This window comes from Spodoptera frugiperda, chromosome 20 (assembly GCF_023101765.2).
Source record: "Spodoptera frugiperda isolate SF20-4 chromosome 20, AGI-APGP_CSIRO_Sfru_2.0, whole genome shotgun sequence".
Lineage (NCBI taxonomy): Eukaryota > Metazoa > Arthropoda > Insecta > Lepidoptera > Noctuidae > Spodoptera > Spodoptera frugiperda.
The window spans coordinates 2,800,345-2,817,518 of record NC_064231.1 but is presented as its reverse complement, the minus strand read 5'-3'; the positions used below and the strand labels follow the sequence as shown (position 1 = coordinate 2,817,518).

Sequence of the window (17,174 nt, the reverse complement as noted above, 5' to 3'; positions counted from 1 at the left end):
GTTCATATAAAGCATTAAATTAATGAAAAAGTTACACTTGAACATACCTAATTTATAGACGTACCTATATTTTTGAGGGAAGAAAGTCATCCAATGACTTCTCCCGCCTTGAGTGAGTCGTGAGACTTTTACTGACCAAAAACAACAACCGTTCCTTCTCCTGCTTTGATTCGGAGCTCCGGTAACCTGATAACCTATTATATACCTGTTGCTCGCAGCTCGGATTAAGATATATAATAAAAATATAGATTAAACAGAATTGATTAATAAATATTAGACCTTGTGTACAAAGACACTCTCTGAAGAAATACTACTGAAACCACCTACCTACTATAATACTCATAAACATAAATATAAACCAGTAGGTAGACACTAGACAAAACACTTGTTGCCCGATATTTTTCACAGAAAAATACGTGATAATATGTATAAATATAACAAGGAAGCATTATGTATAACAATATAACACAACAGGCGTATAACAAGTGTATCTAAAGCTTCATGTTACACATATATAAGTAGGTAAGTATATAAATGGAGTGGGCAGCTGAAAAGATATTGTTATGTGTTTCGTTAAGTAGAAAAACATGTACTGTTTAAAGTTTCTCGTGTCTGTGGTGGTTTTGGTAAGTCTTTTCATTTATTTATTCTGATATTAAATTTTCTTTAGGTACCATGTTGACTGTTGTAAAAGAGAATACAATATGTTTGTCACACATCCTGGAGCTAGGCTTTTCTGTAATTTTCAATTCGAAATATTCGAAGTGTCTAGTCTTTGGTTGTGAGAATAATCTCGACCAATGACGGGCGAGAATGCGATCAAGCTCACTTCAAATGTTTCGGATAGCCTAGCTGCTATGAATCCTTTTTTGTACAGGATACCCTAGCAGAGTACTGCTAGGGTATCTACAGTAGTAGATAATCTAGCAGTGCACTGTCACAGGTCCTTCAAGATGATGATGATTTCATTGTAATTTAATTATAATTGTAGTTCATTTTAATGTATCAAAATTATATCTCTAGTAAGCAAATCTACAGATATATAGGTTATTTAAATAGGTCGTAAGTGCTTTTAATTCTATTATTTTATTTCCACTGTCACTTCACAGACAGCTCTACAAAACTGTCACGAGTCTACTTAACCGGACAGAGCTCAAAGAGCATAATCATGTATAGCCTGAATAGGGGGAGTGGCTCAGCTAATTTCGTGTCAAAATCAATTAGGTACTGACACTCTCTGGTTAGTACGACTAACGTGGTTATTCGATTCAGTTGAATAAAAATATACAGTACCTACATCATAAATGAAAATGTATCAAAATATGTGTATTTTAACAGAAACCTAATTAGACATTGTAAAATAAACCCTAAAACCCTAAAAAACTTTTTTTTACCTGACTATCTTACTGTGTTTGTGTATGTTTGTTACTCAACCACGTCAAAACGGCTGAAGGGATCGGGATGAAATTTGGAACAGGGGTAGATTATGGTCTGGAATAACACATAGGATACTTTTTATCCCACGGAAACGCGGGCGAAGCCGCTAGCAGAAGCTAGTATTTAGATAAGTAAGTACTTTACAGGAAGGCCTCAAAATTATACCTAATCATGATTTCATTTTCCAGGTACTCATCTCTCAAGAGGAAAATGAAGGTGAGATTTCGAAGTAAATCCTTTAAAAATAACAATTTCTGTTTACGGAAACCTTGACTTATTGGTATTCAGTGTGCGTTGACCTCTTGACAGATTATTTCTTTCGCTTTATAAGTTTACTGAAAGAGGGTCGGTACGGTCGCCACGGAGTGCGTCAACAAGTCATAATATATGATGTCTGTTATTTTGATCCGTTGAGTGTATCGTTGCAAAATGTATTTTTACTCAACTAGCCGTATTTTAACTGACTCCATAAATCGAAACTAAGGAAATTACCATTACAAACGGGAGCAGAGTAGATTGTTTCATCAAAAATAAAAAATAAAATATTCTACAAATGATAGATTACCGACAAAGATGAGATCGGGAAAGATTAATTTATATTTGTCGGAAATAAAACTGCTGAACCAGTTCTGATTGCCGCGTCGGACAGTGCTATTAAAATTAACAACTCTTAGTCAGTTTCACATGTAAACCCTAACCTACCTTTACCTAATCATCCTTCAGGAAATAAAATGCCCTAATTCATGATATCTCCACAGTATCAGCAGCGCCATGTAAGTGGATGTGGGACCACATCACTCATACACCCCCGACGACTCCCCCTACACCCACCGCACCCACTACACCCATGACGCCCACCACACCTGACCTTATTGAAGACTTCGCGAGACTGAAGAAGAAAAAAGTAAAGCAATGGGATCAGCGTAAGTTTTTTTTTATATGAGAGGAGTATGTAATGTATAAAAGGAGGTCCTGTATGAAAGGAGGTTTCGTTTTCTTTTTCTTCTCCTCTAATAATATACATACATCTTACATAACCTCACGCCTGTCTCCCATGCCTACCCCAGGCAGAGACAATGGACGACATATAGCGACCAGATTGGCGATATATTAAAAAAGGGTCAAATTAAAAGTACCTTTAACCGACTAGCATGCGTGAAAAGACTGATGACTGTTGATGAAGCGAAAGAAGTGTGTAAGAACCGTGGCAATTGGCGTTCCATTGTCTCTCTCTTATCTCTCTTCTGATTTATATCGTTGCGGGATCCAAGACAGTCATTCATGTCCTAGAGACGCGTCGGACTTCAGTGTTCCGGTGTTTTCATGGTTGTATCTACTGTAGATCATGGCTTATAGGAGTCACAGCGGTATGGGAGGTTGTGGCAGACTTGTCCCATTAAAAAAATATGAAAGGAGGTTGATTATTGATTGGTGGGTTTGGATCGTATAAAGATTTGTTAGGGCTGTGTGCCTGTATGGAGCCTGATATTAAATAAAAGCAAGCATTCGAGGGCTAGCACTAAGGGTCAGTCCATAACTGACGGAATATGCGTCGTGTACCTATTATCGGTCGCCAGAACAGACACTGTTGCCCGTTCACACTCAACCGATGATACATCAGTACGACCAATGATACGTCAGTATGACCGATGATATGCTCGATGTATTTTACGTCAGCTATGGACCGATCCTATGGTGCGAGCTCAGTGGCGTGCCATTGGAGAGGCCTATGTCCAGCAGTGAGAACAGGCTGGTGATGATGATGAACTGACCCTAACACGAATGAATCGTACTTGTTATGATCTTCTTCCATTCTAAAGCCTCTATTAGCTAAACAAGTCTTCTGAACTCAAATAATACTTAGTCTGTTTTCGTCAAAATTTGCATTAATATTAATAGGTACAGAACTAAACAATTGGTGAACTCAAACCGACTCTTTTGTATAAGTCTCCCCTTGCTTGGGACTTACTATTGTCCATTTCAATTGTATTGTTGTACTCGGGTAGGTATAATACTTATGTATAATATCAACCTTTTTCCAAATTCTGTGTTTAGTTCCTCTTTATACCTTCTATTATACATTTTATTTATATTCGCCCGCAGACTGAGAAATCCATTAGATACCCGAATAATCTGTTAGGTACCTCAACTACTTTTTGTTGTTATTGTATTTATATTTAAGTATTTAATATTTATTTATGTTTCAGTTGTCAACGATTGGCGTAAGTGATTAATTTATTTTGGAGCCACCTCTTTCCATTAAATAAAATACGAAAATCCAACAATAGATGGCGCTGGTTGTCACTTAAATAATTTGGAGTTAGCGACATCTAGCAAATACCCGATGAACTAAAATGACAAAAGTTTAGCCCTATACTTGACCATGTGCACTGTAATGCACACATTTAAAAAATAAATATAGCGACCAGACACAGCAGTATTTATGTTTTATTTTACTACTACTGTATAGATAAATGTCCTAAAATGTCATAAAAAAGAGAATCAGTGTTATTTGGCAACACTGGTTGTCAGTCGGCTTCAAAATAGCAGCGCGTGCGCACACGTCGATGACTAACATGGTAAAAATCGATTATAATACTTATTTATAATCGCTTAAACTTACGTTTTATAATGTTAATCTACTCTTGAATGTGTTTGCTTGGATGATTGCTAATATTTCAAAACGATGGCGGTAATTTGATATCGTAATATTTGTTTATTTCTTGATGTGTCTGCAAATGCACATTGCCAGCTTGCTTGCATTTCTACCTTCCCTATTCTGTGTGCATTCAAATGCACATTGCCAGATCACTTAGTAGGTACTTATAATTGTAAATGGAGGAGGCTTACGTTCAGTAGCGGGCTGCAATAGGCTTATTGTATGTAATTAATAATAATGAAAGTCCATAGTAACATTTTTATTTTCCGTACAAGATCAGAGGACAAAAAATATTAGCGTTAGTCCCCAAAGCAAGAGCAGGATCTGGCGCAGAGAACAGTGATTCCTCAGGAGACGAACTAACGTTTCATCGTAGTATTTCTAATCATGGCCGCAGACGTGACTCCGACACAAGCTCAGGGACTCCATCCTTACCATCTTCATTAGAAAATCTGCATTGTTGTGGAGATGGGATGGCTGGTTGATGAACATGGGTGGTTTTCTGATTCAAAGTTATTGGTCCAGACGGAGAGTCTAACGTTGTAAAAACTTCACAGAATTCATTCTCTTCATCTGACAATAAATGCCCAGGCATCTATTCTCCGCCAAACGGAGTCAATTTCCACTGGCTCCTACTTTCCGAAATGTACCCGTTCCAATGGGCGGGGGCAATCTGGGCGTAACCCTATCGCCAACGCTAAACTTCGGCTCTTATATAGAGTCGAAGGCGCATCTGGCTGGTAGGAAGTTGGGTATCCTCTCGAGGGTGAGACGGTACTTCACACCGAAACAACTGCTGAGCCTGTACCAAGCGCAGTTTCGGTCATGTATGGAGTACTGTTCTCACCTTTGGGACGGCTCGGCTAAATACCAGCTGGATGCGCTCGAACACATTGAAAGGCGTGCCAAGAAGCTTATCAATGATGATGCGCTTGTGGAGGCCCGGCTTCAAAGTCTTGAACACAGGCGCAAGGTGCGACCTTGCGCCTTTCCGTTTTTTACCGGATACATTTCGGAGAGTGTGCGGGGGAACTGCATAACTTGATTCCTCCTAGTCCTTTCCATCATCGAACCACAAGACAATCGGCGAGGCGTCACCGCTTCATGGTAGATATCCCACCCACTCGCACGAAGCGCTTCGCTTCAAGCTTCCTTGTGCGAACTGCTAGGGAGTGGAACTCCTTGCCGGAGTCTGTGTTTCCTGGTGGGTATAACCTGGGTGTCTTCAAAGCCCGAGTGAATAGGTTGCTTATGGGCAGACGTGCTTCATCGTAGGCCGCATCATCACTTACCATCAGGCAAGATAGCGGCCAAACGTCGGCCCATTTAACATAAAAAAAGATTATCACACTAAGTAAAATTATATTTACTTTGTGTGATAATCTCAACAGTTACTATCAGATTTTGTAGTAATTACGCGACTGCGACTCAAATTGTGATCTCAAATATAACTTATGTGATTCTTAAAGACTTGTTAAAATAATTAGTGTTAAGAATATTATTCCTCAAACATTTATTTTTATTATAAACTTGGATTTTTATTTTTCATGTACTACAGCAATGTGCATTCTGGGACACACACGCTTTTTTCCATTGTTATTCAAACCCCTTGGCAATGTGCATTTTAAGACACATGCAATATTACAATAACTATAGACGTAGGATTTTTTTATTATTTTTTACAAGTTACTTGCCCATGTCAAAAACAGGGTAAGAAAAAAAAATTAAAAAAAAAGCACCTAAAATTCTTTGCCAAGTATAGGGTTAAAGTACTACCTCACAGTAATAATGCGGACAGTTAAACTAAAAGTCGGAAGTGAATTATTTATAGAAAAATTGTGTTCCTAGTTTTATTGACAATATTTTCTGTTCTAAACAGTGTTTTGGGGCCCGCAAAATGAGAATCCGTCATCCAAGCCTAGAAATCCAGTGAAAAGAATTATTTCTAGTTATATGAAATTATTAGCTAAGCTATACAGTATGTTCAGTACATAAATATACTTATCCTATGTAATTAATATATTCTTGCATTAATTTATTACTATTACCCTTCGTATGCCGCAGAACGCATATCTACGCGAGACACAATGTGTTTTCTATTGTTGTCTTATATACCGGTTACGGTATACAAGAGGTTAAATAATACCTATTGATACCGCAGTAACTTACCTCTCCTTGTGTGAAATGAAGAGTGGGGGCATTTTATAACAAATTCTAAGGAACTTCTATCTAGTCGGGTAATAATGCTCTCAAGTAAATGATTCACTGAATAGGTATCCGCCTACTTGCTGTATTATCAAATTCTAGTGATGGTGAAAAATAGACAAGTCCTTAAAAAGAAGTTTATTAGAATAAGACTCGGACATGATGTACATAAAACAATACCATTTTCTCTTATTGGTATACCACAAAAACACTTTCCATTATAGTCAGGATATTGCCCCCGAAGGTTGCAACAATAACGTGAAGAAAAAAAAACTAAAAGCCGCATTTGGCTAGAGTTGAGCCGAGCTATTAACTCAGGCGTTAAAACCATCCAAATCAACAAACAAAATAAAACAAAAAAATAAATGTAATATATTAATTTTAATCAGACTCGTTTCACAACATAAATGAGAAACTTCCACTCACTGATTTATTCTACAACATTAGTCAAAATTCTTACAAAAAATTTAGGCTACAGCAACTAACACTGTACAATAAACCCCTGCACTCGACGACACACAGTGCCGTATTAACATTAATACAATAAAATGAGCGTGATTTCAAACTTTATACAAAATAAATTGTGTTGGGTCTGCTAAAAATAAATATTAAAACCCCAACATGGAATATTTCGAGTCAGTACACGCATTGTAGGATAAGTATGATAATTGAATAAAATTTTACAGCTATTTTATCATACATGTAGATAAGAGAGGACTGGAACAGAACACACTAGAACACACTATGACGAACTAAGGGTTCTTCAAGTTCTTGCAACTATAACATGCGCACACGCACAGCCCGCGCAACACGCTCACGTATGTACCCGGCGATACTTATTGTCTTTACACACACAATTACACAGTTTACAGCTCATCGTGGTCCTCCTGCAACAAAGACAGAACCAAATTAGAATGCAAGGCCAATAACAAAATTAGGCGTAAGTAAGACGTAGTTCCTTCAACAATTCAAAACAAAAGGCGACTATAATGCCAAGTATTCGAGGTTATGAATAACTGTCAACAAAAGTTTACATTGTACTAAATGACAAAAGTGGACAATGAACTCACCACTGGCGCTGCTTCACCGGCCTCATCATCAAGGTCCTCATCATCCAGATCTTCATCATCAGGCTTCTCAGCCTTCTCCTTCTCCCTCTCAGCCTCATCCTGTTCACTCTTCATCTTCTTCTCACCCTCTAGCCTCTTCTTGAGGGCCTCACCACGTTCCGCAGCCTCCTCAATGCTGTCACCGATCAGGAAGTTGTCGAAGATGGTACCAGACTTGACCTGCCATAAGTCGAGACCGACAGCGCAGAGTTCGTCGCGCTTGTAAAGGTTCGCGTCGGGGGTGTATTCAGGGTTGTCGATCTCAGGGTGTACCCATGGTCCCTTGTAGGCAGGGTTGTCGATCTGTGAATGAAAAATTTCTAGATTAGAACATGTTGAGTCCGAGGAACACTCAATCTATTGCCTAAATATACCTAAATTAAAAATCCTAAATATCGATTTAGACCATCAGAAAGCAAGATAAACCCAAATGTGTAATTTTTTTCATCGATCATCTATTATTTACGGCTGAATGGTTGCGCCCGGGCGGTGACTGTATAAATGAGACGTTAATTTTCACATTGTAACGGTACGTCGGGTCAATATACGGTGTGAACGTTATGCAAACAGCTAACGCTAGACGAGCAACGAATGTGACGTCATCAACCGACTCGATCTTACTTTCTTCAGTTTCTCGAATATGTTTAGACACGGTGCAACTGAATTGACATTGAATGCAATACAGTATTTAATAAAAATTGTGTAGAAAGGGAAAATATTTATAATTGATTCGAATAGTTTTTTTCATGCAAAAAGCAGAGCGTATCGAGTTTTTTTCGTCAAACGGCAGGCGTTAGAGCAACATTTCTTTTTAATCTTTTTATAGACAGTTTGGTGTCGCTGCTCCAAATATAGTTTTTGTTACAGTCACTTTTATTTCTACTAACATGACCTTCTTTCTTACACACTTTAGAGAATTTCTAAATGATTGTTGAAGAGTTGAATTACCTGCTTAGGTGCCCAGACTCCCTTGTAGTCAGGGTTGTCGATCATGGGAGGCTCCCATTCACCGTCCATCTCATCATCCCAGTCCTCGGGCTTGGTGGCATCAGGGTCGGGAATGTGTTCAGGTTTGTCCCAGTCCTCGGGTTTCTTGTCCTCAGGGTCGGGGATGGTGGGCCTGTCGTCCCAGTCCTCAGGCTTCTTGGCTTCAGGGTCCTTTACAAGAAAAATAGGGATTAGAATTTTGCAACTTGCGTATTACAAAAATCCCTTTCACTCTACTCGCGATAAATTCTAAATACTTTTAAAGACATTTTAACTGTAAAATATATCATGATTACTGAAGACTTAAGTACCATGGATCGCGATGCAATCCGTAACCTAGTATATGTAGTTAAATAACACTTAAACTGTAGACTTTTCTAAATATCCTACCTTGATCTTCTTGGGTGGGAGGAAGTCCCAGTCAGCCTCCAGATCTCCAGATTCGACCTTCTCATTGTCGATGAGCACCTCGTAGGTGTTGTCTGGTTTCACGATCAGGGTGTACAGATGGGTGTAGACATCATCCTTGCAACGGATGTCCTTCTTGATCAGATGGTTCTTGCCCTTGTAACTGAAGATGACATGGACCTGGGAAAGATAGAAAAATAGCTAAAGAATTGTCAAAAACCACACAAACAACGTCACGCCTTTTATCCCCGAAGGGGTAGGCAGAGGTGCACATTATGGCACGTAATGCCGCTATACAATGTACACCCACTTTTCACCATTTGTGTTATAAGTCCCATGTAATAGGGGTGAGCCTATTGCCATATCCTGGACACAATTCCAGACTCCGTGCTACTACCGAGAAATTTTCGAAAATTCGAAAAAAGCCCAGTAATACTTTGCCCGACCCGGGAATCGAACCCGAGACCCCTTGTTCGGCAGTCGCACTTGCGACCACTCGACCAACGAGGCAGTCATTGTCAAAAACCAGAGCATATCGACGCTGGAAAGGCAAAATGTATTAAGCGCCACTTTGGTCGAAAATGAGTTATATATACCGTTGGAATCGCCTGATTTTTCTCTTTCGAATGGTCTATGTCTCGCCTTAATTTGAGCACTTTGATGGCGGTTAATACACCGGTGATTTTAGACTTTTTCGTATATTTTTTTGTTTTAAATCCATTCATTTTTTTACTTTGGCTCATAAAGCGTACATGATAGTAACAAACTATTGATAAGTCATTTATACCTGCTTAAGTTTACAACTAGATTGGTTTTAAATCTCTTTACCTTTCCATTTTTCTAAAAAGTAACGCAATAAAACATTTTACAGATTGGCAATTATTATAAAATCTAAACATAAGTCAATTTACTTGTAAATAAAATATATGTTTTTTGCATTTAAAACATTTTACTTTTCTGCATGTTACAATTATTTGGACGTTAAAACAATTTTATCCAAAACATTTTATTACTAAAATGGTTGATAATACAATTTTACCTGAAGCTATTCTAATGTGTTTGTAGCACTTAAATTAATTTACCTAATGTAAAATTAATTGCATTTGTGAGTTAACCCTCCCAAAAAAGATTGATAAATACCAAACTATGGTGGTTAGACGGTAGTTCAAGACTGTAATTCACCGAGACCGCGGCTGTTAATCAGGGCCGAGAGCGTTGCGCGGGCGCTTCAGTTCACCCATGCGCTGTCGACGAGGGAGTTCACGCTCGCTGTCGCAATACACTGTTCGTAAATATGAGGAGTACCTTAGTTTGCAAACGTGTAATGCCAAAAAGAATTTACCAGATACTGATATAGAAGATGTTGATATAGAAGAAGATTTTTAATTTTCCAAAATGTGATTATTTTTTATTATTATATCGTCACGCTCTTTATCCCCGAAGGGATAGGCAGCGGTGCACATTATGCCACGTAACGCCACTGTATAATGTACACCCACTTTTCACAATTTATGTTGTAAGTCCCATGTAATAGGTGAGCCTATTGCCATACATCGGACACATTTCTAGATTCCATGCTATTACTGAGAAATTTTCGAAAAACCGAAAAAAGCCCAGCAATAATTCGCCCAACCCGGGTATTGCCCTTGCCCAGTAATCGCACTTGCAACCACTCGGCCAAGGAGGCAGTCATTATTTCAATATAAGATTAAGTGAGATTATATTTTACACTTATAAGATTAATACTGATACAAAAGATGTTGATGAAGTTTCATGTTATCTATGTCTTGAATATGTTTCCAAAGTCTGATTGTTTTTCATTTTGTATTTGATTAGTATAAGTCTAAGTACAAGTGTACCTATTAACTTGTGATATCTGATCTCTACTAGGTATACTTAAAAGTATTGCCTTTCCATGTTCCGTACCAAAATGGCAAAACTGTTGGGCCTACATAGTTGAAACTTTGTAGGTTGATGTATTCTGGTAACCGCTATTTGGATTTCGAATAACAATTAATAAATTAAAAGGGGCACCCCATACATGGAACTGATTCAAAAAGTTTTAACCTATTCGTGATGGGTGTCTATCGATAATACTTTAAAAAAGACATTAAGGTTCCTAAAACCATTTTTCGTTAAAATCAATTGTTTGAAAGATAGACGTTTCCAAAGTAGAAAAATGAGTGTCCCCCTCTCTAACATTTAAAATATGGGAGGGACAAAACTAAAAAAAAAATATATGCTGTAAATTTCATTTGAAACTTTCAAAGAAAATTGGTTTGAACGAGATATCATTATTACTTTTTCAGAAATAATACTAATAGAACTCGTCCGTGAACGGTGGCGGTGTGTCCTGTATGGGCTGAGCACCGCCAAGTCCTCAGGGATGTGGTCGGCGACGGTGACCTCTCGCGCCCGTCACTGGTTCAGGCCATGGTGCGGAGCGAGGGGGACTGGGATGCCGTCTCCACCTTTTGCGAAGCAGTCATGCTAGCTACGGAGAAGGCGGGGCGCGTGAGAGAACAAACCTCCTCACGTCCCAGCCGTCGCGTGAGACACTCCGGGCGTCGGGGATCGCGGGACGATCTCCGGCCACCGTAAGTGCGGGTCTGCGGACGGCGAGCAAGGGTAGCTCGCCGCCCGACCAGAACCAGACCCGTGCGTGCGGATCGGATCATCTTGAGCTTCTGGGCGTAACTTTATCGCTTACACTAAACTTCGGCTCTTATATAGAGTCGAAGGCGCATCTGGCTGGTAGAAAGTTGGGTATCCTCTGGTGGGTGAGACGGTACTTCACACCGAAACAACTGCTGAGCCTGTACCAAGCGCAGGTTCGGTCATGTATGGATTACTGTTCTCACCTTTGGGACGGCTCGGCTAAATGCCAGATCAAAGCGCTAGAAAACATCGAAAAGCGTGCCAAGAAGCTCATCAATGATGATGCGCTTGTAGAGGCCCGGCTTCAAAGCCTTGAACACAGGCGCAAGGTTGCAAGCCTTTCCGTTTTTTACCAGATACATTTCGGAGAGTGTGTGGGGGAATTGCACAACTTGATTCCCCCGAGTCCTTTCCATTATCGAACCACAAGACAATCGGCGAGGCGTCACCGTTTCATGGTAGATATCCCACCCACTCGCACGAAGCGCTTCACTCCAAGCTTCCATGTGCGAACTGTTAGAGAGTGGGATTCTTTGCCGGAGTCTGTGTTTCCTGATGGGTATAACCTGGGTGTTTTCAAGGCCCGAGTGAATAGGTTGGTTATGGGCAGACGTGCTCCATCGTAGGCCGCGTCATCACTTACCACCAGGCAAGATAGCGGCTAAACGTCGACCCATCAAACGTAATAAAAAAGTGCATTTTCAAAAAACGCAAATATAACTTTGTCGTTCATACAAACACTATGTATAACGAAGTTATTTTATAACTTTTATATTATGCCATCTACTTGCTGCTACGGAACCCCTCATGGGCGAGTCTGACTCCCACTTGGCCGGTTTTTTTAAGACTGATTGATCTCAGAAGTAAGTGGTTTATATTTTTTCTTCATTTTGCGATGAAAAGTCCTTTTAAATTTTTTTTTTGCGTTATTTAGTTTTACCCGTAACTTCCATTATTCATTAATATTGTGAGATAATACTTAAAGCCCAGCGAAAACTTTAGCTTAATGCAAGATAAGACATTTTAGTTTTCATGGTCTGACTTGACCGGGCCTGATAAAACATTTTACTTAGACGTGTTAGTATGCTGTACAGAATATAACACATTTTATCTAGCTCATTTATGCAGCTTTTTGTTCGTTAAAACATGTTTTACCTGGACACGGTGAGTACGGTCAACTGACTTAAGTCAATTTTACCTAACCAAGATTATGGCCTGCATTGTATTAACTCCAAAATCTTGGACACGAAGACACTTACATTATTTTCTATTATTACATTTCATAGTAAACGTTATTCGTAATAACTATTTTGAGTTTCAATGAAAAAGCTCCAGTAATTAATTAGTTATGATTTTTTTTGCAAAATTTGAAACTTCAAATCGCTCTACTGAACAATTCACATAATGGCGGTTAATACATTTTGCCTTTCCAGCGTCGATATAATACCAGGTATATGAAAGTGACGTCGCGTATGAAAAAGATACAACAATTTTGTCAAACGTGTTTAAGGTCAGTGAACCTCGCAGTTCCATCGAACTTTAGCTACAGGCGATAATTGTATTAGCATATTTTATTTATTAGGCTAGTGCTAGACAAGCTATATTGTAAATACCTAGACTTTGGTCAGTGACCCTAAAATCCTCTCATTATCATTAAACATTCGTACCACATTAAAATCTCATTATTTGGCTATAAAATGCAGACAATTTCATTATTTAATGGGTAAATAAGTATCAATTAATGTTCCTACTTAATTGTTTAAGCTACGGCGAAATCGCCGGTTAGAAACCCGGTGTTATGCAACATCCGAGGTATTGAATGCTTCATTGATTTATTGTTATAAAACCGGGTTATTGGAGGCGATGCATAGCTCAAAGACAACGAACATAGATTACATATACCTAGGTTAAGGCAAAAGGACTAAAATACAACTTGTCTCTAGAAAATCGATAACGGCTAGTGCATACTGAACACGGCGCGTCGAGTGTCTCCAAACCGAGGCCGCTTTTGAATTTTTAATGACTGATCAATAAGTCACGTTGAAATATTATTGAAATGTTTTTTTTATGAGCATCTAGCATGCGTAGCAATCATTTTTTACGATAAACTTCATAGTCGAAGCACACACCTAAAAATTGTAATCTAAATCGTGTGTTCTACAACTCGTCGCGTTTTAGGAGCTCAAATATATCGGTATTATGTTTCATATCTTTATAGGTGCAGTTTCATAGCTTAGAAAAATAGAAGCATCGCTATGCACCTTGTTACATAGTTGCTAAATTACTGAACTCATACATTTTTAAAAAAGTATGCGTACTTAGTTATCACGTTTGTTCAGCTGTCGCCAACTCACGGTACATTAATAAAATATGCAAGAAGCACATTTTCATAATTAACTAATAAATTAATATCGTGAAGGACATCATACAGGCGTAATTAAATAATTACCATTTAAGTACAGATTAGCATTTATCAAAAATATTTTTACGACTGTTTTATCCACATGTACTTAATTCGAATGCCCCAAAATCAGTGGTTTGTAATGTTTTCTCAACAAACTCAAATAGATTTAACATCATTAAGGGAAATCGATAAATCAAGTCTTATCAGTTTATGGTTAATCAAGTCCACTTTTTTCGTTATTTCTATAGATAGAAGTGCTGGGTTTTATACTGTACTATGTACATATTATATGCTATATTCATGGATTGGAACCGTATCTCAACTTTTAAGTCTCAAATTGTACATAGCTACTTAGACAATGAAGCCTCTCTTCTAATAAAATAAAATGTTCTCTTCTCATTGTCAATTATTTTATATCCTACTAATATTATGCGAAAGTTTGAATATTTGTTTGTTACTTGTTCACATCAAAACAGCTAAAGGGATTGATATGAAATTTGGAACTTAGGTAGATAATGATTATGATAATGGTCTGGAACAACACATAGGCTAATTTTTATCACATGGGTGAAGTTGCTGACAGAAGCTAGAAGCTAACTGTCTAGAAGAATCCAATATTATAGTCAGTTTTGTTTCAATTGCTTTAGTTACAGGCTTTAACAATTTAAATGAAAGTATGATTACAAAGATCAAGATAATAAGTAGTTACAAATACTTTTGAAACTTGTTTTATAGCCATTGTAAATCAATTTCACTTAACTAGTTGTCCAAAAAGTGAAAGTTATTTCAACTGATAAGAACTAACTTATTATTTGTAAATAGTTTAAAGTCCTGATGTGAAACAATATCATTGTATTGTAATACCCTGAACAAATACAGGGCTGTTACTCAAAACAATTTCGCACAATAAGATTTGATTCCCAAACTTCAAGGTATGTATTATTGTTACCATTATAATGTACTTTGAATTAATGAGTGGACTATTATGACATAATATTATCATTAAACTTGAATTAACTGTTCACAGACTGGTCATTCAAGTTTAGCAGGCCGCTTTTAGTTTTGCATAATGAAATTATTCATTACCTAACATTTTCTTACAAGATACTTTTTCTTATTTTAACATGATTAATTTTTAAAGGTTTTTAATGGTTGATTCTATTTGGATTGTAGTATTTTAAGATTTTTCCGGTGTGTTTGTGTATACCAAAGAGTTTTGTTGATAGCTGAAAAGTTTCCTACCTTCTTGGTGCCGGGACCGCAGATGTCAGGGCCAAACATAATTTCGTAGGGAGTCTCGCCGTGCATGTCGGTCTGCTCCAGCTTGCAGTCGAACACCTTGAGGTAACCACCTCCGCAGTCAATGTCCTGCTCATGTTTCACGGAGAACTGCACCACTAGGGGCTTGCCTTCATTGCTGAATGGCTTGAACTTGCGAGACAGAGCGTAGAACCTGGCGTCCTCAGATGTCTGCAGACCTGGTTGGGATAACAGTCTTATTAGAAATTAAAGTAGATCCAATTACGACCTCCGGCTTTTGGCGACTGTGAGTTCAGTGCCCCTTGTCGGCCTAGTATTGAGCAATTTACTAGACAATAGATTACCACATAATATAGACATGTTAATTCAGTGGATTTGTCACAGATATAGATATTGTGAACAACAGAGTGTGTCACTCAGTTTGTAAATGAGATGTAGCATCATTAGAATGGACTCGTCGCCACCTACCTTTATCTTCCTCAGGATCATTGTAGAACTTTCCAGCAGTCAGCTTAAACTTGCCGAATTCTTTGCCGGGATGCTCACTGTAAACCCAGTTGGATTCCCATGAGTCTGAAATGAAGATACATACAATTTTAACATAATACCCCCAAAATAAACCGGCTACCAGAAGAGACGGAATCGATCGATGGCACACGCGGCAAGCCGGCACGCTTCAGAAATTAGATTTTTGAATAAAATACACAAGCTTACCATCGGGGAATTTCTCCTCGAAGAACACTTCACAGTTTATTGATGAAATTGCCAGTAAACTGACAACGGCTAGCACTAAAGACTTCATTTTTGATTCACACAACCACCTCAGCGCGCAAAGGACTGGCCACGAATAACTTCAAAAATTGGCAAATTCTCTATTATTACTTCGACCGGTTACTAAGCTTCAGTAATCTTCCATCTTGCTCAGACAAACGTAATAGATTAAAGTGCGAAAGAGAAAGGTATAAAACGTATATCTATAGGAAAATGAGCAAGTGAGATAGACTGAGTTTTTAAATTAGTATGTTTGCGTGCGAGAGAAAAGGACAAAGCATCGCGGCTAAATGACGTTTTACGTAAAATTACGACAGACAGATGGAAAGCTGCTATTGGTGGACGATAGCGAATAGAAATTGAACACACTTCATGAAATTAATGATTCAGACAGCGGGAAAATATGAAAACCGGTACAAAAAATTAAATATTCATCGTCTGCGGCTTAGTAATAGCATTTTCCACAAATATTTTTGCCGTTTTAAGACTCACTCATACCATACTAAGTATTTTTCAACGTGTACTAACGTTATATTGTAAAAATCTAATTGTTCTTCAGTAATCGAGAAAGTTCATTCATGCTATTGATGATAATATTTAACGTGGCCGCCAATCACTACATCACATGGCATAAGAAAGGGACAGAAATATGAAACATGGTTAGTCAGAAAGAGAAGTAATGCTTTACGTGGATTACACATCGATGGTCGTGGACTATTCACATTAGTTGTTACAACAATGAGAATGTATTATAAATTTGTATCAATTATTTACACGAATACACGTATTGTAAGTAAATAAAAGTTTTAAATGACCTTCATTATTGAAGAACTTATCGATTTAATTAGCCTACCCAGGCGGTCTTAAATTTCCGGAGCTGCGGGCAACGTAAAAGGTTACCGGGGCTCCGGCTCAAAGCAGGAGAAGGAACGGGGTGGTTTTTAGTCAGTAAGTGTCTGACACTCCCTCCCGCCTCACCCAAGGCGGGAGAAGTCATTGGATGATTTTCCCCTCAAAAAAAAAAAAAAAAAAAAGGCAGTCTTAAATTGGTAATTAATTAATTATATGCTTAGTAAAACCTCTTTATAAACTAATACTTAAATAAAATAAAATAAACAACCCTGAACAAAAATCGGTTTATGCGATTAGTACGAAGCCTTGAAAATCTTCACAGTCGGAATCCGTATTGCAGTAGCATAGCTTATTGTCCGAAATAGGCAAGCCGTATTAATAGGAAGTAAATAGTTACGACCTTTCACCTTTAGGTCATTCTTTT

The 17,174-nt window shown here is 38.1% G+C and overlaps 2 protein-coding genes across 2 annotated transcripts; one reads left to right on the top strand and one right to left on the bottom strand.

The window, feature by feature from the left end:
* Positions 1 to 524: 524 nt before the first annotated feature.
* LOC118261770 (uncharacterized) lies at positions 525 to 6,116 on the top strand. Its single transcript, XM_050701181.1, has 5 exons — positions 525 to 626; positions 1,626 to 1,653; positions 2,196 to 2,360; positions 3,645 to 3,659; positions 5,976 to 6,116. Exons 1-5 carry the CDS (start codon positions 588 to 590, stop codon positions 6,089 to 6,091), a joined length of 363 nt encoding a protein of 120 aa, XP_050557138.1. The 5' UTR covers positions 525 to 587; the 3' UTR covers positions 6,092 to 6,116.
* Positions 6,117 to 6,663: 547 nt separating this feature from the next.
* On the bottom strand, positions 6,664 to 16,028 carry LOC118281274 (calreticulin). Its single transcript, XM_050701696.1, has 7 exons — positions 15,842 to 16,028; positions 15,596 to 15,700; positions 15,110 to 15,345; positions 8,788 to 8,985; positions 8,359 to 8,568; positions 7,372 to 7,713; positions 6,664 to 7,188 (listed from the first exon to the last, which is right to left on the bottom strand). The coding sequence occupies exons 1-7, from the start codon at positions 15,927 to 15,929 to the stop codon at positions 7,168 to 7,170; spliced, it is 1,200 nt and encodes a 399-aa protein (XP_050557653.1). The 5' UTR covers positions 15,930 to 16,028; the 3' UTR covers positions 6,664 to 7,167.
* Positions 16,029 to 17,174: the final 1,146 nt, after the last annotated feature.